The 24,652-nt window shown below is 47.5% G+C and overlaps 1 protein-coding gene across 1 annotated transcript; it reads left to right on the plus strand.

The window, feature by feature from the left end:
- On the plus strand, positions 1 to 24,596 carry WDR87 (WD repeat domain 87). Its single transcript, XM_032173070.2, is given in 6 exon segments — positions 1 to 53; positions 10,530 to 10,650; positions 12,529 to 12,699; positions 13,377 to 16,255; positions 17,003 to 17,271; positions 18,877 to 24,596. Coding segments are annotated over 5 exon segments (8,739 nt in total). The 5' UTR covers positions 1 to 53; positions 10,530 to 10,575; the 3' UTR covers positions 24,222 to 24,596.
- Positions 24,597 to 24,652: the final 56 nt, after the last annotated feature.

The following is a 24,652-nucleotide window of genomic DNA, read 5'->3' on the forward strand; positions in this document are numbered from 1 at the left end:
GGGGTTGGGGACCAACCGTTCTGTGGGCAGAGTCCTCTCGCAGCATCCGCCAGGTAGCTTCTTAGTCGCTGCCCCTAGCTCTAGGAGCTGCTGAGTGCACACGCCGTAGCCGTCCCTTGTCGGGAGTCCTGTCGCAGGTAACAGGCGCAGCCCATGCTTTGAGACGGAGACGCCCTGCCTTCCCCCCGCCGGGCAGGAGGCCCGAGGGTGAGGGGCCCCAAGTGTAGTCGCCTCTGCCGGGCGTAGGCGGCTCCAGAGCTCTGCCTTCGACGGGAACCACAAGACTCAGGGGCTGCCTAGGGGCCTTGTTATCTTGCATTCTTTTGTTGATCGCACATTCCTGAGGGTAACTAGTGTTTGTAGAGTAACTACACCTTGGGAAATTTTGTCCAAATTTAATCCACCTGGTGACATGACCAAGCAGCGGAATACCCTGCAACACACACTCCTTTTTTAATGTATATTGCCACTCCTCCATAAGAGTTACCGAAGGAATTGACTAGAATTGTAAGGTCCTCTGGTGGAGAAGCCGGAGTCAATACCCTTTCCGCCTCAGCCTGCCTTCTAGGAAGATGTTCACTAACACCTGAAGCTGGGAAGCATATGTTTCTTCCTGGGAGAGCACATTTTTCCACTCATTCAACAAAAATGGATTAAGCACCTATTGCATGTCAGGTTGGGTGATTATGGAGACACAAGAGAAATCCAGACAGACTGGAGTCCTACCTTCAGGGAGCTTTCAGTCCAGTAGGGATATCAGGCCACCACCAGACTACGACAATGTAGAGCAATACTCGCTAAGAGAAATATACCCTGCACTTTGAGCCACCGAGGCAGGAGGATCACTTAAGGCCAGGAGTTGGCCAGGTAACATAGCAAGACCCTATCTCTACTAAACCTAAAAAACTAGCTAGGCGTGGTGGCACGTGGCCATAGTCCCAGCTATTCAAGAGGCTGAGTATTGCTTAAGCCCAGGAGTTTGAGACTGCAGAGAACCATGATTGCACCACTGCCCTCCAGCTTGGGCGACAGAGCAGAACCCTCTTTAAAAAAAAAGAAAATTATATATGTGTGTGTTTTTATGTGTAATGCAAGCCACATATGCAATTTTAAATTTTACATAAACAGGTAAAATTCATTTTATCATTATTATTTACTTACTTTTTTTTTCTTGCTATGTTGCCCAGGCTGGTATTGAACTCCTGGCCTCAAGACATCTTCCTACCTCAGCCTCCCAAAGTGCTGGGATTATAGGCATGAGCCATCTCACCCAGCTATGAAATTAATTTTAATACTTTATTTAACCGAAATATATCCAAAATATTATTCCAAGTTAGGTTAATGGAAAAATGTTTTCATTGCTTCAGTTCTACATTTTTTTTTTTTTTGAGACAGAGTCCCACTCTGTCGCCAGGCTGGAGTGCAGTGGCGCCACCTCGGCTCCCTGCAACCTCCGACTTCCTGGTTCAAGTGATTCTCCTGCCTCAGCCTCCCGAGTAGCTGGGATTACAGGCACGTGCCATCACACCCAGCTAATTTTTGTATTTTTAGTAGAGACTGGGTTTCACCATGTTGGCCAGGATGGTCTCGATCTCCTGATGTGATCCACCAGCCTCGGCCTCCCAAAGTGCTGGGATTACAGGCGTGAGCCACCATGCCTGGCCTCAGTTCTACAATTTAAGTTAATTAAAATCAAATAAAATTAAAATGTTATGAGGCACTAACAAAGATATTCATTTGCGGCATTAGCTGCAGTAGCAAAAGGTTGGGAACTACCGAATGTCCATTAATAGAAATTTGGATAAATAAATGATAGTTCAGCCACACAGTGGAATACCCTGCAGCTAGTAACTGTTGAGAAATGAAACAGAGTTATATGTATTAATATGAATTAATCTTAAAGGTACATTAAGAGAAAAAAAGGTGAATAACAGTGTATATAGTATATTATCACTTGCATAAGAAAAATATTTTTGGCCGGGCACAGTGGCTCACGCCTGTAATCCCAAGCACTTTGGGAGGCCAAAGCGGGTGGATCATGAGATCAGGAGATTGAGACCATCCTGGCTAACAGGGTGAAACCCCGTCTCTGCTAAAAAATAGAAAAAATTAGCCGGGCATGGTGGCGGGCACCTGTAGTCCCAGCTACTCGGGAGACTGAGGCAGGACAATGGCATGTACCTGGGAGGCGGAGCTTGCAGTGAGCTAAGATGGCGCCACTGCACTCCAGCCTGGGCAACACAGCAAGACTTCGTCTCAAAAAAAAAAGAAAAATATTTTTATATATGTGCTTGCGTATGTACAGAACACCTTTAGAAACACACAAGAAAGGCCAGGCGCAGTGGCTCACACCTGTAATCCCAGCACTTTGGGAGGTGGGCGGATCACTTGAGGTCAGGAGTTTGAGACCAGCCTGGCCAAAATGGCGAAACGACATCTCTGTTAAAAATACAAAAAAATTAGCTGGGTGTGGTGGCACACGCCTGTAATCCCAGCTACTAGGGAGGCTGAGGCTCAAGAATCACTTGAACTCAGGAGGCAGAAGTTGCAGTGAGCCGAGATCGCGCTACTGCACTCCAGCCTGGCGACAGTCAGAGACGCCACCTCAAAAAAAAAAAAAGCACACACACACACACACACACACACACACACACACACAAAAGAAAGACACAACCAGAGTTACTTCTGGGAAGGGGAAGCAGAAGGACAGATGGTCAGGTGTGCAAAGGTGACTTTTTTTCCCTTATCTGCTCCTTAGTACATTTTCATATTTTACCATGTCCTTTTTTTTTTGAGACGGAGTCTCGCTCTGTCGCCCAGGCTGGAGTGCAATGGCGCAATCTCGGTTCATTGCAAGCTCCGCCTCCCGGGTTCACGCCATTCTCCTGCCTCAGCCTCTCCGTGCAGCTGGGACTACAGGCGCCCGGCTAAACATGTCCATTTTTAAAAGTTGTTTAATGGTTGGGCACAGTGGCTCATGCCTGTAATCCACCACTTTGGGAGGCCGAGGCGGGTGGATCACGAGGTCAGGAGATCGAGACCATCCTGGCTAACATGGTGAAACACGGTCTCTACTAAAAATACAAAAGATTAGCCGGGCATGGTGGCGGGCGCCTGTAGTCCCAGCTACTCGGGAGGCTGAGGCAGGAGAATGGTGTGAACCTGGGAGGCAGAGCTTGCAGTGAGCCGAAATGGCGCCACTGCACTCCAGCCTGGGCGACAGAGTGAGACTCCAACTCAAAACAAAACAAAACAAACAAAAAAAGTTGTTTAATTGCAGGGAGTATAATAGCTAAGTCGTTAGAATTAAACCAAATTGGCTGGGTGCGGTGGCTGACACCTGTAATCCCAACACTTTGGGAGGGTGAGGCAAGTGGATTCTTTTTTTTTTTTTTAGTCGGAGTCTTTCTCTGTCGCCCAGGCTGGAGTGCAGTGGCGCAATCTCGGCTCACTGCAAGCTCCGCCTCCCGGGTTCACGCCATTCTCCTCCCTCAGCCTCTCCGAGTAGCTGGGACTACAGGCGCCCGCCAACACGCCCGGCTAATTTTTTTGTAGTTTTAGTAGAGACGGGGTTTCACCGTGGTCTCGATCTCCTAACCTCGTGATCCGCCTGCCTCGGCCTCCCAAAGTGCTGGGATTACAAGCGTGAGCCACCGCGCCCGGCCGCAAGTGGATTCTTTGAGGCCAGGAGTTTGAAACCAGCCTGGGCAACATGGTGAAACCCCATCTCTACAAAAAGTACAAAAATTAGCCAGGTGTGATAGCACTAGCCTGTAGTCCCAACTACTCAGGAGGCTAAGGCAGGAGGATCACTTGAGCCAGAGAGGTTGAGGCTGCAGTGAGCCATGATCGTGCCACTGCACTCCAGCCTGGGTGACAGAGTGAGGCCCTGTCTCAAAATAAATAAGAATGAAAAGATATGTAAAACGCCTGGTTACTACTTTACAACCTAATTAATCCTGGATACTGTCATTACTTCTCAGAGATCCAGCGTAACTCTTCCATCCAACAGAAACTAGCCCACCCTGTTAATGTATGTTTGTCAGCCTGGAAAATTATTTCTTCCCATTAAGAAAGTTAAATGCATTCCACCCCCAGCCCTAGCTATGCAGCCACCTGAAGGCCAGAGTAGCACTCCCAGGCCCTGGGGACAAACTTGGGCTCCTTATCAGTAATGTCATTCAAATAACCAAGTAAGCCTAGGTTGCCCCTCTGACTTTACAGTCAACTAATTAGGCCCTTCTGATACCAGCTGGACTTTCTGCACCCCTGTGCCCAAATGTGAGACCACCTGCAAGGTTATATAATCCATGCAGGGCCCTGTCTCACAGTGTGGCGCACTCATCACCTTCCTTTTGGGTGGCCAGGTCTCCTCATTATATGTACTCAAAGCACTTCATACTTTTCCTTCTTAAAACTGAATTTAATTTGCAATTTAATTTGAGAAAATTAAAAGTTGCAGAAAAGTTCTAAAGGATAATATAACCCATCACCTAGAATTTCCCAGTGTAATCCATTTTATATCTCTTCTTTGATGACTGTAAGCTCTAGGGAGCAAGAAACCTGCCTGGATCCCCTCACACACACCTGTAACAGAGCTCATTGGAGCCAACAAGTGAGCCAAAGGGAGCCCAGGAGCCTGACCGTGTTGTGGAGTGCAGCGCCCCCTAGAGTCAACTCTCTTTAACAAGACAAAACTCGTGGGAGGTTGGCCTTTCCTCAGGTACTAACATGGTAACTTACAGTGGACTGGTGCTAAGAAAAGGAGTATAGTTCCAGTGTCAACACCCGGTCATGGACCTGGTTTGTCTCCACAGTCAGCAGGAATAACATTCGTTGGTCCCAAATGCCCCTCACGCTAAATTAGCCACAGAGCTTGAATTCTCTCATTAGATTATCTTTGCGTTAAGATATTAAACAATCAGCCGGGCATGGTGGCTCACGCCTGTAATCCCAGCACTTTGGGAGATTGAGGCGGGCGGATGACCTGAGGTCAGAAGTTCGAGACCAGCCTGGCCAACATGGTAAAACCCCGTCTCTACTAAAAAAAAAAAAACAAAAGTAGCTGGGCATGGTGATGCATGCCTGTAATCCCAGCTACTCAGGAGGCTGAGGCAGGAGAATCGCTTGAACTCCGGAGGTGGGGGTTGCAGTGAGCCAAGATAGTGCCACGGCACTCCAGCCTGGGCGACAGAGTGAGACTCCGTCTCAAAAAAAATAAAAAAGAAAAAAGAAATAAAAGATATTAAACAAGACTGTTGAGATTAAAGCATCTGGAGCTCACTACAAACTTGCTTTTAAGGACAGGTACTGGGATTAGGGAGTTGAATGTCATCCTCTGAGGCTAACCCAAGGAGACTGGTCTATGGTGTGGGAAAAAGTGGCAAATAAATAAATAAGGAAATAAACATAGAGGGCCAGGTGCAGTGGCTCATACCTGTAATCCCAGCACTTCGGGAGGCTGAGGCAGGTGGATCGCTTGAGCCCAGGAGTTGGAGACCACCTAAGCAACATAGGGAGACCCTGTATCTACAAAAAGTTTTTTAAAAATTAGCCAGGCATGGGGCTATGTGCCTGTGGTCCCAGCTACTCGGTAGGCTGAGGCAGGAGGGTTGGTTGAGCCTAGGAGTTTGAGGCTGCAGTGAACTGTGACTCTACCACTGCACTCCAGCCTGGGCAACAGCAAGACCCTGTCTCAAAACAACAACAACAACACAAAAAATTAAATAAATGTAGAGATTTGGGGTTTGAAAGTCCTCCTTCTCACTCATCACCTAGAAATATTCCCCCAAATAGTCCCAACCACTTGCTCTTTGTAGGCCGGTCAAGAGAAGTGGGACCCAGTGGAGCTATTTGGAATATGGGAAGTGATGGCAGTGACTGCAAATTTGTTACAAATGACTACTCTCTCAGCAGCTCCGGGGCCGCAAGAAGGGGCCAGTGGGGTAACTCTGAGTTGTGGTTGTTGTTTGGTGTTTTTTGTTTTGTTTTGTTTTTGAGACAGAGTCTCGCCCTATCGCCCAGGCTGGAATGCAGTGCTGCAATCTCGGCTCACTGCAACTTCCGCCTCTTGGGTTCAAGCAATTCTCTGCCTCAGGCTCCCGAGTAGCTGGGATTACAGGCACCCGCCACCATGCCTGGCTAATTTTTGTATTTTTAGTAGAGACAGGGTTTTACCATGTTGGCCAAGCTGGTTTTGAACTCCTGACCTCATGATCCACCCACCTCAGCCTCCAAAAGTGCTGGGATTACAGGCGTGAGCCACTGCACCTGGTGATCCACCCACCTCAGCCTCCAAAAGTGCTAGGATTACAGGCGTGAGCCACTGCACCTGGCCTTTTTTTTTTTTTTTTTTTAAGACAGGATTTTGCTCTGTCACCCAGGCTGGCAAGCAGTGGGGCCATCATAGCTGACTGCAGCCTCAACCTCCTGAGCTCAAGTGATCCTCCCACCTCAGCCTCCCAAATAGCTAGGACCACAGGCACATGCCACCATGCCTGGCTAATTTTTTTTTTTTTTTTTTGTAGAGACAGGGTCTCACTATGTTGCCCAGGCTGGCCTTGAACTTCTGGCCGCAAGTGAGTGAGCCTCCCACTTTGGTCTGGGGTAACTCCCACAGGGGCCTCCACTGCTGTGCAGGATCTGAAGCAGATCAACTAGAGCCTGAAAGGCATTCAGAATGAGCAGCAAGTGCAGGGTTGAGTAGAACAGAATGGAGACAGCTGTCGCAGGAGGGCAGCATGCAGTCTGGGGAGCGTGGAAAGAGACAGGATGGTGTGTGCTGCCAGCCAGTCCCAAGTTCCCATTGTGAGTGGATTTGTGGATCAGAGAGCCTTCTTAGCATCAGCCAGCAAAACCTCTTCCTCCTCTGATATAGTAGAAGAATCTTGAACTGTGGATTGGATCTTAGTCTTTTTGTTTGTTTGTTTGTTTTTGTTTTTTTTTGTTTTTTGAGACGGAGTCTTGCTCTGTCACCGAGGCTAGAGTGCAGTGGCGTGATCTCGGCTCACTACAACCTCTGCCTCCCGTGTTCAAGCGATTCTCCTGCCTCAGCCTCCCGAGTAGCTGGAGTTACAGGCGCCCATCACCGTGCCCGGCTAATTTTTGTATTTTTAGTAGAGACAGGGTTTCACAATATTGGCCAGGCTGGTTCTTGAACTCCTGACCTCGTGATCCACCCACCTCAGCCTCTTAAAGTGCTGGGATTACAGGCATGAGCCACTGTACCTGGTGGATCTTAGTCTTGATCTGCCCTTTGTAGTCTCAAACACATCCCTTTTCCTCTTTGAGTTCATGTTCCTCTTTTGTACAATGGAGATGATGATATCTGCCTCTCAGGATTCTTTCAAGAACTAACGAAATGATTGATGTTGAAAGCTTTTCTCTGGGCTCTCACCCACTGTATGCATGTGAGATGATGATGGTAAGTTTTGCCTGCTGCTTTCCCCCATCCCAAATCCAGTGAGCAAGTCTCTGTGGCAACACAGAGCCTCGGCTTAGCCATACCAGAAGGTGTGTTCTGCTGACCTTGCTTCAGGAAGCCCAGGCCAAATGAATTGGGACTCCAATAGTTCTCTAAACCAGTGTTTTTCACATTTTGGTTATTGTTGAAGCAAGGTGCAACGGTTCATGCCTGTAATGCCAGCACTTTGGGAAGCTGAGGCTTTGGGAAGCTGAAGCTTGAGGCCAGGAGTTAGAGACCAGCCTGGACAGCATAGTGACACCCCCTCATCCCTACCCCACCCCCACTCCCATCTCTACAAAAATTGAAACAAAAAAACAAAATAGGCCAGGCGTAGTGGCTCATGCCTGAAATCCCAGCATTTTAGGAGGCCAAGGTAGAAGAATCACTTGTGACCAGGAGCTCAAGGCCAGCCTGGACAACATAGTGAGACCCTGTCCCTATAAAAACAAAACAAAGAAACAAAAACTAGCCAGGTGTGGTGGCACATGCCTGTAGTCCTAGCATGTGGGAGGCTGAAGTGGGAGGATCACTTGAGCTCTGGAGTTCAAAGCTGCAGTGAGCTATGATGGTGCCACTGCACTACAGCCTGGGCAACAGAGCAAAGCCTCGTCTCTTTTTTTCTTTTCTTTTCTTTTTTTTTTTTTTTTTTTTTGAGACTGAGTCTCGCTCTTTCCCAGGCTGGAGTGTGGTGGTACAATCTCGGCTTACTGCAGCCTCTGCCTCCTGGGTTCAAGCGATTCTCCTGCCTCAGCCTCCAGAGTAGCTGGGATTACAGGCGCCTGCCACAACACCCAGCTAATTTTTGTATTTTTAGTAGAGACGGGGTTTCACCATATTAGCCAGGCTAGTCTCGAACTCTTGACCTCAGGTGATCTATCCTCCTCCACCTCCCAAAGTGCTGGGATTACAGGCATGAGCCACGGTGCCGAGCCAAAACCCTATCTCTTAAAAACAAAACAACAACAACAACAACAACAACAAACAACAACTCATTGATGGGCCTTAACCTCAGAATTTCCAATTGAGTAGGTCTAGGGTGGGGCCCAATAATTTGCATTTCTAACAAGTTCCCACCATTTCTCTAAAGGGATGAGGTTCGTCTACATCTGGCAGGCAACGTTGGCCTCCGTTGCCCTCTGCTGGCCAGACTGTAAATTTAACTGTCATGTTTCCAGAGCAGCTGAAAAGCACAAAGTATGAGTTGGAAGGAAATAGAGTGTCACCTGTCTGAGAACTAGGCCAGCCTACAAACAGCAGTCGTAAGTGTCTGTCACTTCAGAGTATGCTTAAAAGGGTTTTCACATAAATGATCCTATTTAATCTTTGCAACAATCCTGTAACATAAGCAACAGTGGCATTTTCATTTTACAAATGAGGAAAAACTAGCCAATTGTTCCACCAGTAGTGACAGGCAGGAGAATCACTTGAACCCAGGAGGCGGAGGTTACAGTGAGCCAAGATTGTGCCATTGCACTCCAGGCTGGGCAACAAGAGCGAAACTCTGTCTCAAAAAAAACAAAAGGCGCTACCTGATTCTACACAGCCAGGGAAGCCTGCAAGGCCAAATGGCTGGATCTTCTCTCCATACATGCTAGCTGGGGCTGACTCTTAGTCCTGGGTGCCCCGTAGCTCCAGTTCCTTTTTCAGGAGGAAATGTCAGTAGAATCACCCAGGGAGTTAATTACAAGTGGAGGTTCCTGGGTCCCACTTCCATGGTTGTGATTCAGTAGGTCTGGGGGGGAGCCCAGGAATATGCATTTTAACACCTACAGGTCGGTGTTGTGGCTCACACCTGTATTCCCAGCACTTTGAGAGGCTAAAGCTGGAACCCAGGAGTTCAAGACCAGCCTGGGCAACAAAGCAAAATCCCATCTCTACAAAAAAAAAAGTTTGAAAAGTTAGCCAGGCATGGTGGTGCATGCCTGTGGTCCCAGCTACTTGGAAGGCTGAGGCAGGAGGATCACCTGATTTTTAAATTTTTATTTATTTATTTATTTGAGATGGAGTCTCACTCTGTCACCCAGGCTGGAGTGCAGTGGCGCGATCTCGGCTCACTGCAAACTCTGCCTCCCCGGTTCATGCCATTCTCCTGCCTCAGCCTCCTGAGTAGCTGGGACTACAGGCGCCCACCACCACACCCGGCTCATTTTTTGTATTTTTTAGTAGAGACGGGGTTTCACCGTGTTAGCCAGGATGGTCTTGATCTCCTGACCTCGTGATCTGCCCGTCTTGGCCTCCCAAAGTGCTGGGATGACAGGCATGAGCCACCGTGCCCAGCTTTATTTTTTTTTTTTAAACTTACCCCCAGGTGGCCGGGCGCAGTGGCTCACGCCTGTCATCCCAGCACTTTGGGAGGCTGAGGCATGTGGATCACCTGAGGTCAGGAGTTCAAGACCAGCCTGGCCAACATGGTGAAACCGCATCTCTACTAAAAATACAAAAGTTAGGTGGGCGTGGTGTCACGTGCCTATAATCCCAGCTACTCGAGAGGCTGAGGCAGGAGAATCGCTTGAACCTGGGAGGCAGAGGTTGCAGTGAGCCAAGATTGGGCCACTGTACTCCAGCCTGGAGTACAGAGAGCGAGACTCTGTCTCAAAAATAGATAGATAAATAAATAAATAAAATAAAATAAAACTTACCCCCAGGAATCCTGGTTCAGGAGGTCCAGGGACCATACTTTGAGAACCCACAGTCTTCACAAAATGCTCTCCGGACACACCACAAAATGTGAAGGACTATTGTTTGCCTGTGAGAGTATTCTTTCCCAGCCTGTCTCTTGGTTTCTCTGGTTCTCTCACCCATATATGTTACTGGGTTATGATAGGAACACGCTAAGATTCACTCCCCATTTGCTCTCTCCAAGCCTCAGTTTTCTCATCTATAAAATGAGATAATGCTTACCTTACTGGGCTGTAGAGTGGATGAAATGAGAAGGTATGTCTTGTGCACAGTTCCTGACTTTCAGAAGGTGTTCAATAAACATGAGTTCATTGTTCTTGCTTCCTGATTCCCAGCTCCTCGGAAAATGGCAGTGACTAAGCCGGGCTCTTTTGGATTCCCACAGGTTTTTAAGCAACAGTCCTCAGGAGGGCCAAGGGAGTCTGACGGTGATGTCTTCCCCCAGGCTCATTCCCCTGTGGAAAGATTTAAAACTCCTCCTAAATGACACCATAAATAAAAGCAAGGTAATGTATATGTAGGACATAAACATATTATAGGTTGGCTGCTACCTGTCTTACAGTCATGAGCATTTCAGAAGAGCCACAGATTGTCCTTGAGAACAGGAAGCAAACAGGGTATACTATAAAGATAGTCACCACCTTAGCAGGAGGTAGGCCATCAATTTTCATGAGTCACAGACTTCTCCCAAGGACATTTTGATAGTGGAAAGTGGACACTCTGGAGGATTGTAAGAGGAACTGACCTTCTGGAAAGAGAGTTTTTCTATTATTTTATTTTATTTATTTTGAGACACAGTCTCGTTCTGTCGCCCAGGCTGGAGTGCAGTGGCATGATCTCAGCTCACTGCAACCTCAGCCTCCCAGGTTCAAGCAATTCTCCTGCCTCAGCCTCCCAAGTAGCTGGGACTACAGGCGCACGCCACCACGCCCAGTTAATTTTTTGTATTTTTAGTAGAGACGGGGTTTCACCATGTTGCCCAAGCTGGTCGTGAACTCCTGAGCTCAGGCAATCTGCCTGCCTCGGCCTCCTAAAGTGCTGGGATCACAGGCATGAGCCACCGCACCTGGCTGAGAGATAAAATCCATAATTAGCTACCAAAAAAAACAAAACAGGGGAGGAGGCACCAGAGAGAACAGTTGCCAAGCTCAGTTTTGCTATGGTTGGCTCTGCATACAAGGATCCCAGGGCCAGGCGTGGTGGCTCATGCCTGTAATCTCAGCACTTTGCGAGGCCGAGGTAGGCAGATCACTTGAGCTCAGGAGTTCAAGACCACACTGGGCAACATGGTGAAATCTCGTCTCTACTAAAAATACAAAGTATTAGCCTGGTGTGGTAGCCCGTGCCTGTAGTTTCAGCTACTTGGGAGGCTGAGGCAGGAGAATCACTTGGAACCCGGGAGGCAAAGGTTGCAATGAGCCGAAATCAGGCCACTGCACTCCAGCCTGGGGCCACAGAGCGAGATCCTGTCTCAAAAAAACAAAACAAAAAACAGGATCCCAGATGCACGTTTCATAGCACATGCTCTATCACCGTGGGATAATATATATGTTGTACAAATGCTTGTCCTCTGTCAAATTTAAAGGCCAGATAGGGCGTCCCAAGAGTCTCACTTAGTGCAGCTTTAAGCTTCAGTAACCCAGAGCTGCACTGACTTTGGGAGACTCTGTCATATTCCATGTGGGTGTAAGGTGATGTACTTGCCTGACTATTCTGTTAAATATTGTGTCTTTTATGGTACATGTACCTTCTAGACACAAGCAAGAATGTTAGAGGGGGCCAGACGCAGTAGCTCATGCCTGTAATCCCAGTACTTTGGGAGGCCGAGGCGGGCGGATCACCTGAGGTCTGGAGTTCGAGACCAGCGTGGCCAACATGGTGAAACCCCATCTCTACTAAAAATACAAAAAATTAGCAGGGCCTGCTGGCATGTGCCTGTAGTCCCAGCTACTTGAGAGGCTAAAGCAGGAGAATCGCTTGAACCTGGGAGGTGGAGGTTGCAGTGAGCTGAGATCACGCTACTGCATTCCAGCCTGGGCAACACAGTGAGACTCCATCCAAAAAAAAAAAAAAAAGAATGTTAGAGGGCAGGCGTGGCTAACTTCATGTTGAAAAGAACATCACTTTTCCCTGTGTTCACACTATAAAATTTGCACACAGAGGCTCTGCAGGGTTGTGTTCCCTCATGCATTGGGGGATTCGTTACATGCTTGTGAAGTATAGCTGTGCCACAGGTGATAAGTTATGCACGTGTGAGTTTAACAGGAGTAGGTCCTTCGGGTGGGAGGCATGACTTTGTGAACTGCTCCAATTGTGACTTGTGGGAGAATATATTTAGTGCCTCTGTGCCCTGGCCTCTTAGTTTATGCCACGCCTCTCTCCAGGAACCTTCAGAAGACCCAAAGAATTCACTAGTTGTGCTGAGCGACCGGTCCCAGATACTGTTCAAAGATTCTCGCTATCCTCAAAATATGCCGTGTGTATGCTATTACTTCAGTGATGCCCACTTCTTCGCCTCCCTCTCTTGGGTGACATCAAGCACAAAAGAAACACAAGTAAGACTGCCTTTCTTCCCCTTCTTGGTCCATTCTCCAAGAACCATGCCCATATAGCTGTTAGCCCAGATTGACAAAGGAAGATATTCCCCATGAATGAATGTAGTCTGGAACCAGAAATCTCTCCTCATCCTTTCTCCAATTATAGTCCCCATGTTGAGTAGGTTGTATGGTTCCCCCGAAGTAAACCAAGGTTAGGAAAAGGGTCCTAGGATTCCTGCCTCTACCGTATTTCCAATTCCCATCACCAAGGGATAAAATCACTCTAGAGTCCTCCAATTCCTCCTTAACACAAAACATAGGGAAATAAGGGAATATTCTGCCCTACCATCAGCTCTAGGCAGTTTCATCTTTTTTTTTTTTTTTTGAGATGGAGTCTCACTCTGTCACCCAGGCTGGAGTGCAGTGGCCCAATCTTGGCTCACTGCAGCCTTTGCCTCCCGAATTCAAGCGATTCTCCTGCCTCAGCCTCCCGAGTAGCTGGGATTACAGGTGCTGCCACCACACCAAGCTAATTTTTGTATTTTTAGTAGAGATGGGGTTTCACCATGTTGGCCAGGCTGGTCTCAAACTCCTGACCTCAGGTGATCCACCTGCCTCGGCCTCCCAAAGTGCTGGGATTACAGGCATGAACCACCTCGCCCGGCCTAGGTAGTTTCCTTCTTATTCTCTTCTAGGCTGTAGTATGGATGAAGAGCAAAACTGAGGACCTGGTTGAGAAAAGAACATTCTCCATGACTGAACGACTGCCACCCATCCAGTCCATGGTCCATACAGGTTCCTTTCATATCCTCGTGGTCTACTGTGGTGACCTGATCCTGCGACTCTTTGGGGACCACTTTCAGGCATTCAAACCCCTGAGTAAAGTGCCCTGTCGCTTCAACATCAGCTGCCTCTGCTATGACCCGGAAATGAAGATGCTTCTGTCTGGCATCCTGGGGGCAGTGGTGACCTGGGTCATTGAGCGAGGTGGCATGGGCCTCCAAATAGCTCACATGGTCTCCATGCCAGGTGATGAGCTTGTCCAGGATATCGTGCTGAATGGTCCCAGTGGCTCCCTCCTGGCCCTGTGTGAGACGGTGGTGAGGGTCATTATGCGCCAGGGCAAGGGCCAGCTGGGAGAGGTAAAGAGGTTCACGTCCACCAGCAGCGGCTCCTCCATCACCTGCTGCTTCACCTGTTTTGATCAGGGCTTTCTCTATGCTGGAAACCAAGCTGGAGAAATTCAAGTTTGGAGCCTCCAGCAGGGCCATCCACTCCACAGTTTCCAGGCCCATCAATCAGGAGTGATCTGTATCCGCAGCCGACCAGAGAGCCACACCCTGCTAACAGCTGGTAGTGACAGCCTAATCAAGGAGTGGAACCTGACTTCAGGGAGCCTGCTTCGGCGGCTAGAGCTTGGCGAGGAGCTGTACCGGCTCCAGTTTATTGACAGCATTACTTTCTTCTGCCAAACTGCCCATAGTTTTTCCTTGCGCCGCCTGCCCTGCTTCTACAGCCTCTTCAATGTCTGTGGCTCTGCTCCCCAGCAGTTGCGTCGGGTCTACTGTGGAAATAACTGGTTCCGGATCCTGTGTACCACCGAGGATGGCTTGTTGCACTTTGTGTCCCCAGTAACAGGGGACCTTCTTGTTATCACCTGGCCCTTCTCGATCCTGGACCGGGCTGTGGATTGGGCCTACGACCCAGGTAAAGAGGAGCTCTTTGTAGCAACAGGCAGCTCAGAGGTTCTGGTATTTGACACAACCCGCTGCCCTTGCCCAGCCAAGTATCTCTTGGGCACCTCACCAAATTCTCAGGACTTTGTACAATGCCTGGCTTATGGGCATTTCAACTTGGGGCGGGGTCTAGAGGGACTGATATTCTCTGGGCACCAGAGTGGTGTGATAAGAGTGCTCTCCCAGCACAGCTGTGCTCGATTAGAAAAATTCATGCACTTTGGCGCCGTACTGGCACTCTCCACGCTGTCTGGAGGGATTTTTGGTGGTCAAGGAAACTCTCTGCTCTGTTCCTATGGAATGGATGACTATGTGCACCTGTCAGAAGCTGTGCTTGATGGGGTCAAAGTACAACTGCGGCTTCTCGCCAGCATTCTCAGCAGCTGTCACCTAACACATCTGATACTCTTGCCCAAGTCTGTGGGTGCCATCACAGAGACAAACTGCCTGCGTCTCTGGAAGTTCCATGATTTTCTGTCCTCTGGGTCACAGAATGGCTTGAAATTCATAGAAACACTGCCTCTGCACCTGTGTGCCATCACATCCTTTGATGTCTGCCTCTCCTTGAGTCTTTTCGTCACAGGTTCTGCCGATGGCTCTGTTCGGATCTGGGACTTCCGTGGCAGACTCATAGCCATTCTGGACTCATCACTGCACTTTGGCCCACTCTGTTTTGCAAATGACCGGGGTGACCTGCTTGTGACTTTTAACCAGAGTCTTTACCTAGTGTCCTGTTTAAAATTGCTTCCCCCAGCCCTGTTGACTCAGCTTTCCTTTATGAGCATATCAGATGAAGTACTGGAAGTCCCTAAGCCTTTCATACCAAGCTTCTTCTTCTCCTTTGAGACCATGTTTGTGCCCAAGTACATCTACCTTGGACAAGCGCAACAGAAATTAGTGGGTCTGGAGAACCTTGTCAACAACCGGGGCATTGCCTTTGACCATTCTGTGCCACATGTGATAGAAGAAGATGAGGAAGGGAGCCCAGTGTTACTGCGTTCCTCCATGCATTATTCTTTGCAGGACATGGAAGATTGGATGCAGATGAGCAAACGTTACCAACGCCATTATGTGCTTCCTCCCCAGCTACAACTGACTAGCTGGGATGGACTCAACCCCTATCAGATATTGCGATACTACTTTGGTCATGGGCGGGAATGGCTTTTTGCCCCTGATTGCTATATCCCCAATTCGGTGATTCGTGCCCGTCTTTGGCCAGAGGGCACCCCAGTATACCTACAGTGCAACCTGCATGCACCCCAGCGGGAGCTGGAATGGGACAAGTCTCAAGAATTCTTTTTCTGGCACAGCAGGGCAAGAGCTATAAGTAATACAGAATATCCAAAGAAGAAGGAGGAGGATAAAGACTTCCTAGAAATGAGACTTTCCAAGGATGTAACCTACAGTGTCCTTACAGATGGAGCAAACCGAAGTTGGCTGGGAAGAAAGATGAGTGAAATAACCATCAATAGCATGATTGAGACGATGCTCAATATTATGGTCCATGCTTCCTTGCTGAAGTACCAGTGCTGTGTTGGTGCACTAGGGCAAATCTTTGCCTCTTATCAGGTGTCTCCAGCCCTACGCTCTGAGACAGCTCATCGGCTACTGGATGATACAACCAATTCCAACCCGCTGATCCGAGAACTAGCTTGGGAAGGGCTGAAGCGTCTAGGAATGATTACTCATCTTTTTGCCATGCCTCTGGCTCAAGGATTAATGGACAAGGATGAAAGAGTGAGGATCAAGACCCTAAGCCTCATGGCTGAGATTGGAATCCACTCTAGGACTTCACTCTTACAGCTGATCCAGAAACAAGAGACTTTTCAGGAGATGCAGTAAGTTTGTGCTTCCCTCAATGCTTCACCCCATTCCCCATTTTCCCCCTCCTTTCCTTTGCTATTTCTTCATCCCTGTTCACTAATTCTCCCTGATGTTTCTTCTTTCTCATAGCCTTTGCTCACTCCTAGATGACTATCCTTGACAATCCCCTGACTGTTCACTCCTCTTCCTTCTTTTTTTGAGACAGGGTCTTACTCTGTTGCCCAGGCTGGAGTGTAGTGGTGCGATCTTGGCTCACTACAACCTCTGCTTCCCAGGCTCAAGCAACCCTCCTGCCGTAGCCTTCTGAGTAGCTGGGGCTACAAGCATACACCACCACACTGGCTAATTGTTTGTAGAGACAGAGTCTCACTATATTGCCCAGGCTGGTCTCGAACTCCTGGGCTCAAGCAATCTTCCTGCCACCTTGGCCTCCCAAAGTGCTAGGAGTACAGACATGAGCCACTATACCTGGCCTGCTCACCCCTTTCTCCATTGCTTTTCCTATGTGTCTGCTACCTCTTCAAGTTCCATTTTCATCCTTTTCTCCTGCTTCTACAGCCTCCAATACAGATCACTCCATTCATTGCCATCTTGGCTTCCTAGATAGTTTCTTTTGTCTCAGCCATTATTTTCCTCTGCATATGCCATCTGTCTTGGCCACTTTGCCAAGCCTCCTGCCTGTTCCACAACAGTTTTTTGCTTCCCATTCTCCCTTTTGTTCCTGACTCAACATAGTCCTTCTTCTCCTTTGACTTTCATAGGCAGGAGATGATCGGGGAGGAACCCCTGGACCATCTGCTGGGGATGCGGGCCACAGATCTCCAAATCCTTTCCACTCAAGTGGAGCAGAGATTGAATGAAAACCTGACCCTGTCACATAGAGATGAAAAGCCGGCTTTTTCTTTAGATGTCTCAAAGCCTTCTGAACTTAAATCCTCCCTGAAACCTCCTACAGTTTCTGAAGAATCTGAAGTGGCCATCAAGCCCAGCAAAGGCCAAAGACGAGGCCGAGCAGGGGTCAAAAAGCATAGTATGTAAGGGGTAATCTGGTCCGTGCCTCAGGGTCCCCAAGAGGCAGGTTAGTTAGGGTTAAAGTGGATCAAGAGATACTAGGTGGGCTGGCGGGACATGATGGCTCATGCCTGTAATCCCAGCACTTTGGGATGCCGAGGTGGGCGGATCACTTGAGGTCAGGAGCTCAAGACCAGCCCGGCCAACATGGTGAAACCCCGTCTCTACTAAAAACACGAAAATTAGCCAGGCATGATGGTGGGTGCCTGTAATCCTAGCTATTCGGGAGGCTGAGGTAGGAGAATCACTTGAACCCAGGAGGTGGAGATTGCAGTGAGCCAAGATGTTGCCACTGAACTCCAGCCTGGGTGACAGAGTGAACTTCATCTCAAAAAAAAAAAAAAAAAAAAAAAGAGAGAGAGAGAGAGAGATACCAGGTGGGAAGAGAGATAAGTGGAAAGATCTCATCATAGAAAAGACACTCTCAGATGAAGGACTAAGGGAGGGCTAGCATTAGGAGAAATACCTAATGTAGATGATGGGTTGATGGGTGCAGCAAACCACCATGGCACCTATATACCTATGTAACAAACCTGCACGTTTTGCACATGTATCCCAGAACTCAAAGTATAATTTTTTTTAAGTGTATAGATAAGGAAATTATAGTGTATTCATAAAATGAAATACTACTGTGATAAAAAAGAGTGATACATGCAACAACATGGAAGAATCTCAAAAACTGTTGAAAGAAAGCAGACACAAAAGAGCACATTTTTTAATGATTCTATTTATTTGGAATCCTAGAAAAGGCAAATGAATCTACAGTCACAGAAAGCAGATCAGTGGTTGCCTAGGGCCAGGGGTTAAGGGTAGATAGATGTTGGCTGGGACACTATATAGGAGGGAATTTAGGGGGATAATAGAAATGCCTTATATCCTGATTGTGATTGCAGTAGTTACAAAAGTGTATACATTTTTCAAACTCATCAAACTGTTTGCTTAAAATAGGTATATCCTATGTAAATTATACCTCAATAAAATTGATTTTTATGAAAGCAATGAAAAGAAAAAAGACTTTCTTTTTTTTTTTTTTTTGAGACGGAGTGTCGCTCTGTCGCCCAGGCTGGAGTGCAGTGGCGCAATCTCGACTCACTGCAAGCTCCACCTCCCGGGTTCATGCCATTCTCCTGCCTCAGCCTCCCGAGTAGTTGGGACTACAGGCGCCCGCCACCACGCCCGGCTGATTTTTTTGTATTTTTTAATAGAGACGGGGTTTCACCGTGTTAGCCAGGATGGTCTCGATCTCCTGACCTCGTGATCCACCCGCCTCAGCCTCCCAAAGTGCTGGGATTACAGGCGTGAGCCACCGCGCCCGGCCGAAAAAAGACTTTCTAAGGAAGGATCTACTCAAACTCGGGAAGACTCTAAGGCCTAGCTCTCTAGGATTTGGCAGGAGTAGGGGGCTAGGAATAAAGCAAAGAGAATGCTTTTTTTTTTAAGGCCTCAGCTCTCTCTGTTGCTACTTCTTTTATGACAGTTCTTCTTAGCTCACACCTAATATTGGGAAGGGTTTCATTTAGCTTCCCATACTTTGCTTACCTCCATCTCTCGATTTTTCCTGCAGGCCGAAAATGGTTGCGAGGTCTCAAGAAGACGAAAGAGAGAGACTCTAAACAGATGAGCACAGAGCCAGGCCTCTTAGAGGATGAAAGTGGGACTGAGGCTGCACCAGTTGAGATGGAGGAAGCATCCGTCCATTCCAAATGGTCTTCAAGCACCAGTGTAATAAAGCTCTCAAAAGATGTTGATTCTCAAGAGGAAGATATCTCGAAGGATCACGTTGCATTGACCCTGAAGAGGCTGCAGAAAATACGTGACAAAAGAGACAAGAAAGCAACAGCTCAGAAACTCAAAAAGAAGCACAAGAAGAAGGGAAAAGAAGCCAAAGTTATAACTGAGGAAACTACACCTCCTGTAATGGAACAGCCAGTTACTAAAAAGGTTAAAATCCAAGGACGGGGAGCCTCTGGAATATCTGGCCGCAGGTCAACCGCTGGAGATGGCTCATCATGGAGGGACGATCTATGTCGTCTTATGACCCTGAGGATATCTGGTTCCCAAACAAAAATGTCAGAAAATCTAAACGCTGAGCTAGTGACATTTGCTCAGGAGACCCTGGTAGATAGGCATCCCAGCTGGGAACACTTTCAGGAGATCTGCCCCCTATTGAAGAAAGAAAGTAAAGTTCTGCTTGAGGAACTTGATTGGGATGTAGTCCCGCCAGAGGAGAAACCAATTTTTATCCAGGAAGGAGCAATTAGAGAGGACATGATACAAGGTGTGACCCAAGAGGTGATCAGACACAAGGAAGTGATGCCAAGGGAAGAAGAACAAGCACAAAAGAAAGCAAGAGACATGCCGGGCTTGGAGGAATGCCAAGTGATTTTGAAAAAGGGCATGAAAAAGAAAGTTATTTTTTTAGAACCAGGTAATGTAACTAAGGGAAAAGAAATATCAAAGAAAGAAGAGAAGAAAACCTCACCAAAGCAAGAGAGGAAAGCTGTCTAGAAGGAAAGAAAAGTAGGAAAAATAAAGAGGGAAATGACCAAAGAAGAGAGGGATATGAGTGAGGAAGTGGAGGAAATGGCCACACTAGAGGAGAAAGTGGTCAAACAAGAAGGAAAACCGGTTATGACTGAGAGGACACCATCTTGGCAGGACTGGAAAAAGTCCTGGGATGAGTGGAAACAGGTCCATGGTGAGACAAGGAAATCCTGGAAGGCATGGAAGGAAGAATGGGAGAAGAGGCTTCTTCAGGAAGAGGAGAAACTACATCAGGCTGGAGAGAAGCTATCCCCAGAGGAGGAAATGCTTCAGGAGGACAAGAAGCTGAAATGGGAGGAGTGGAAACAAGTCTGGGAAAATATGTTATCATCTAAGTCCAAGGAGCAACAGTACAAGGATGAGGAAGAAGTGACTTTGGAGGAAGAAGTGACTTTGGAGGAAGAAGTGTCTCGGGAGGGGGAAGAAAAAGAACAGCAGGTCACAGAAGAGCAGAGACAGATCCAAGAAGAACACAAACGGGCCAGAATACACAGGAAACGAGCCCGAGCTGAAAAAAAGCGAGCGCAAGAAGAGAGGAAATTAGCACAAGAAGAAGAGAAACTTGCACAAGAAGAGAGACAGTTGGCCCAGGAAGAGAGAAAACTGGCCCAGGCGTATGTGAAAATAACCCAGGATGACAGGGAAATGGCCCAGGCAGAGGGTAAGTTTGCCCAGAAAGAGGAAACACTGGCCCAAAGAGGGGAGAAGCTAAGCCAGGAGGTGGAGAAATTGGCCCAGAAAAGGAAGAAACTGGCCAAGAAATGGGAGAAAGTGGCTAGAGAAGAAGAGAAACTAGCAAAGAAAGGAGGGAAACTGGCTGAGGTGAAAAACATATTGGTCCAGAAAGTGGAAGAACTGGCCCAGAGGGAACAAAATCTGGACTGGCAAGAAAAGGAGCTGGCCCAGGAAATGGAGGAACTGGAATGGGACATGGAAGAACTGTCTTGGAAAGAAGAGGAACTGAATCAGGAAGAGGAGAAACTCGTTGAGGAAAAGAAGAAACTGGCTGAGGAAGAGGAGGCATTGGCCTGGCAAAGGGAAAAACTGTCTGAAGAAGAGACAAAACTGGCCCAGGAAGAAGAGTTGCTGATCCAGGAAGAGGAGAAACTGGCCCAGCACAAGGAAAAAATGCCTGAGGAAGAGGAAAGACTGGGACAGAAAAGGGAGCAATTGATTGAGAAGAAGATGAAACTGGCCCAGAAAAGGGAAAGATGGACCAACAGCATGGAAGAACTCACAAAGAACAAGATGATAGTGTACCAGAAGAATCTGGCTCAGGAAAAGACGAATCTGGCCCAGGAGAAGGAAAAATTGGCTCAGAGGAAAGAGAACCTACTTTATAACAGAGAAAGACTCACCCGCAGCAGAAAGCAATTAGTGCAGGTAAAGAACAAATTGGGAATGTTCAAGAAGATACTGGCTCAGGTAGAGGAGAAGCTGACACAGGAAAAGGAGACCATGGTCAAGAAGAAGGAGAAACTGGCTGAAACAGAGAAAAAATTGGTCCAAGTAGAGGATAGTCTGGCCGAGAAACAGGAGAAATTGGCCCAGGAAAAAATGAAATTAGCTCTGGAGAAGGCAATGGTCCAAGGAAAGAAATGGCTCAGAGGAGAGTTGGATATTGCTAAGGAAGAAAAGGCATTGAACCTGGAAATGAAAAGACTGGCCAAGGAGAAGATGAGACTGGTTGAGGGAAAGGAAACACTGTCTAAGGGAGAGACTCCAGAAACTTCTAGACAAAGGAAAATGACTAAAGTTGAACAAGAACTATTTGAGAGAAAATTGTCACTAGAGGAGAAGATACTGCTACATGAAGACAGGATATTGGCCACGGAGGAAAGCAAAATTGCCAAAGCAAAACTGGAATTTACTAGAGGACAGAGAATATTTGTCCAGGGGCAAAGAAAGTTAGCCAAGGCTTCAAGGAAGTTGATTAAAAAAAAGGAGAGCCTTTCCAAGGAACCAGCAAAACTGAACAAAATCTTAAAGGCACTTCAAAAAGTAACCAGGGATGAAAGGAAACTAACACAGGAAGAAATAAAAATGACAAAGATAAAGAGGGCACTCTTTGTTAAGGAGAGCAGATTGAATATAGAACAGAGTAAGCTGGGTATCAAAGAGTGGGATTTTTCTGAAAAACCATCAGAACTGACTATAGATGAGAAGAAACTGGCTCGGAAGCAGATAAGACTGGCCAAGGAAATGAGAAGAATGATAAACAAAGAAGAAAAAATGACTGAGGAAGAGAGCAAATTGGCCAGAGAGCATTCAGAAGTCATACTGGATGATGAAGAGGAAGGAGGAACAGAAGAAGAAGAGGTAATCCCATTCCTTAAACGAAGGTGGAGAAAGAGGAAAGAGGCCAAGAGAGTTGACCAACCAAAGGAAAAGTTTTCCAGTCAAGTGGATGAAGTGGAAAGTGAAGAGCATTTTTCTGAAGAAATGGAAAGCCTGTTAGATGAACTAGAAAAGCAAGAGAGTTTGTCTTCTGAGGAGGAGGAGGAAAGGGAGGAAGAGGAGGAAAGGGAGGAAGAGGAGGAAAGGAAGGAGGAGCAGGAAGGGGAGGAGAAGCAAGTGGAGAAAGAAGAGGAGGAGGAGAAGAAGAAAAAAAAGGAAAAGAAGAAGGAGGAAGTTCAGGAGAAGGAAGAAGTGTTTGAGGAGAAAGAAGAAATTATGAGTGAGGAAGAGACAGAAAGTTTGAGTGATGAGGAAGAGGAAGAGGAGAGCTGCTCATTGGAAGAAGAGGTGGACAGGGAAAAAGAGATCGTAAAAAAAGAAAAACAATTTAAGTTACAAGAACAAAGAAGAAAGAGCCTAAGAGGAAGGGAAAGAGTCCTTTCCATTTTAAGAGGAGTTCCTCCTGTCAAAGGCAGGGCTATAAGACTAGGAGTTCTAAAAAGCCCTTTGAAGAAACTGATGTCAACAGCTCTGGAGATGAAAGAGAAAACACCAGTGCCAGTGCTGGAGAAACAAATATCCTGGGAAGATAAAAAGGCCACCGTAGTTGAAATACCCAGGAAATTCTCAGGGACAATGGATAAAGAAAGAGAAGTGATGGGAAAATATGAACCCATACCTCCACATGTTTTGGGTACAGTTTTGGAGTCCCAAGCACAGGACTTAAAGACCCCATTTATGTCCCACATATTAAGGAGGACCGTGGAAGCTGAGGAACTCCAACACAAACCACTAGGTGCCTGGTGGAAGTGGTTTTTGCAGCATCCACCTGTGACGGGACAGACTGAGGTACAGTTACCTCTCTCCCAAATCCCAGCTAAGGAACAACATGCAGACGTAAGCCTCTCAGATGTAGAGTGGATCCGCCATGTCCTAGAACGAATGGAAGTGGGAGAACAGCTTTCCAGGGATGGTTTCCATAGACTATGCCAGCTGCTCAAAGACCTCGCCTCAAAGGGAAACTTAGAATGGCTGCATCTGGCCAAACTTGAAGCCATCGTGTACCATCACAGACAGGCCCTAGAGTCACAAGGCACAAGGATCTCAAAACCCAGTAGAAAGTCCATGAGTCCAAAATACCTGAAAGTGATTCCTCCTATAAAAGCAAAGGAAAAGGAGAGCTGGCCAAAACCTTTGGCTGTCCCCACACAAAAGTCCCCATTAGCTACCAAGAGGATTCCAGACCCAAGAGCTAAAAATTGGCATCTTCTAGGAGAACCTTACAGAAGTGAGAGGGCACAGCAGATATCCATTGCTCACAAGGAGATGGAAATGCAATACTTTTATCCTGCCACAAGAGACATTTTTCCAAGTGCCCATGCCTCTGTGGAAAAACAAACCCTGGCACTGATGTTTCAAAAGGACTTCTGGGATTTTAAAGATGAATGCAGGTTTCCCAAATTGCCCAAGTTAGAGAAGAAGACATCGTCCATTTCTAAAAAAAAGGAAGAGTTGCCTTTGTGGGAGACATTTGTGGCACTGTACCATGTTTTGCGGATGCTGCGGCAGCGATATCCAAAAGACAGCACTGCTTGGATGGAACAGTTCTCCCAGCTCATGGACCTGTACCAACTTAAGTCCCCCAGAATCCAGAAGCTGCTTCAGGAGCTGCTAATGAGAGAGAAACCTCAACCCCAAGAGATCATCTACGAAGAGGCCCTAAAAGCCACAGAGCTAGTTCCCGGGGAACGGCTGTTCTGCTGCCTGTTTTGTGGCGGTTCTCATACTCCTAGAAGTCCTCAGGAGTTCCAGGGTGTAGTACCCCTCCCGTGGCAGAATTGTGTGCGCACCATTCTTCCCGTGGGCATTGCCCGGTACGGGATCTTAGAACTTGCCTGGAAGAGCCTGCCTGAAGCTGATCTTCATCTCACCAAGGCACTGACACACACCGTTGCTCCCACTCTCTAATTTGGGACTGAGTGGAGGTTGGGACTTTTCATTGCCAACTGGAGAAAGGCCTGGTTACCAGGATCTAGACCTTCATCTCTCTCTCTCTCTCTCTCTTTTTTTTTTTTTTTTTTTTAGACGGTGTTTCACTCTTGTTGCCCAGGCTGGAGTGCAATGAGGTGATCTCAGCTCACCGCAACCTCCGCTCCCAGGTTCAAGCAAATCTCATGCCTCAGCCTCCCAAGTAGCTGGGATTACAGGCGTGAGCCACCACGCCCGGCCCTAGACCTTCATCTCTAGGCCCACACAGAAGTAGGGCCAGGTCGAAGCCCTTTCCCAGCTCTGGAAACACAGCTTCTGTATGTGGAATAAAGAGGAGGTTCTTGTTTGCAACAAGCACTTCGATGTGTTCTTTCCCCGCAAACTTTGGTTCCCCAGGAAGGTAGCCAGGG

Source organism: Hylobates moloch, unplaced genomic scaffold (assembly GCF_009828535.3).
Source record: "Hylobates moloch isolate HMO894 unplaced genomic scaffold, HMol_V3 SCAFFOLD_13, whole genome shotgun sequence".
In the NCBI taxonomy this organism is placed as follows: Eukaryota; Metazoa; Chordata; class Mammalia; order Primates; family Hylobatidae; genus Hylobates; species Hylobates moloch.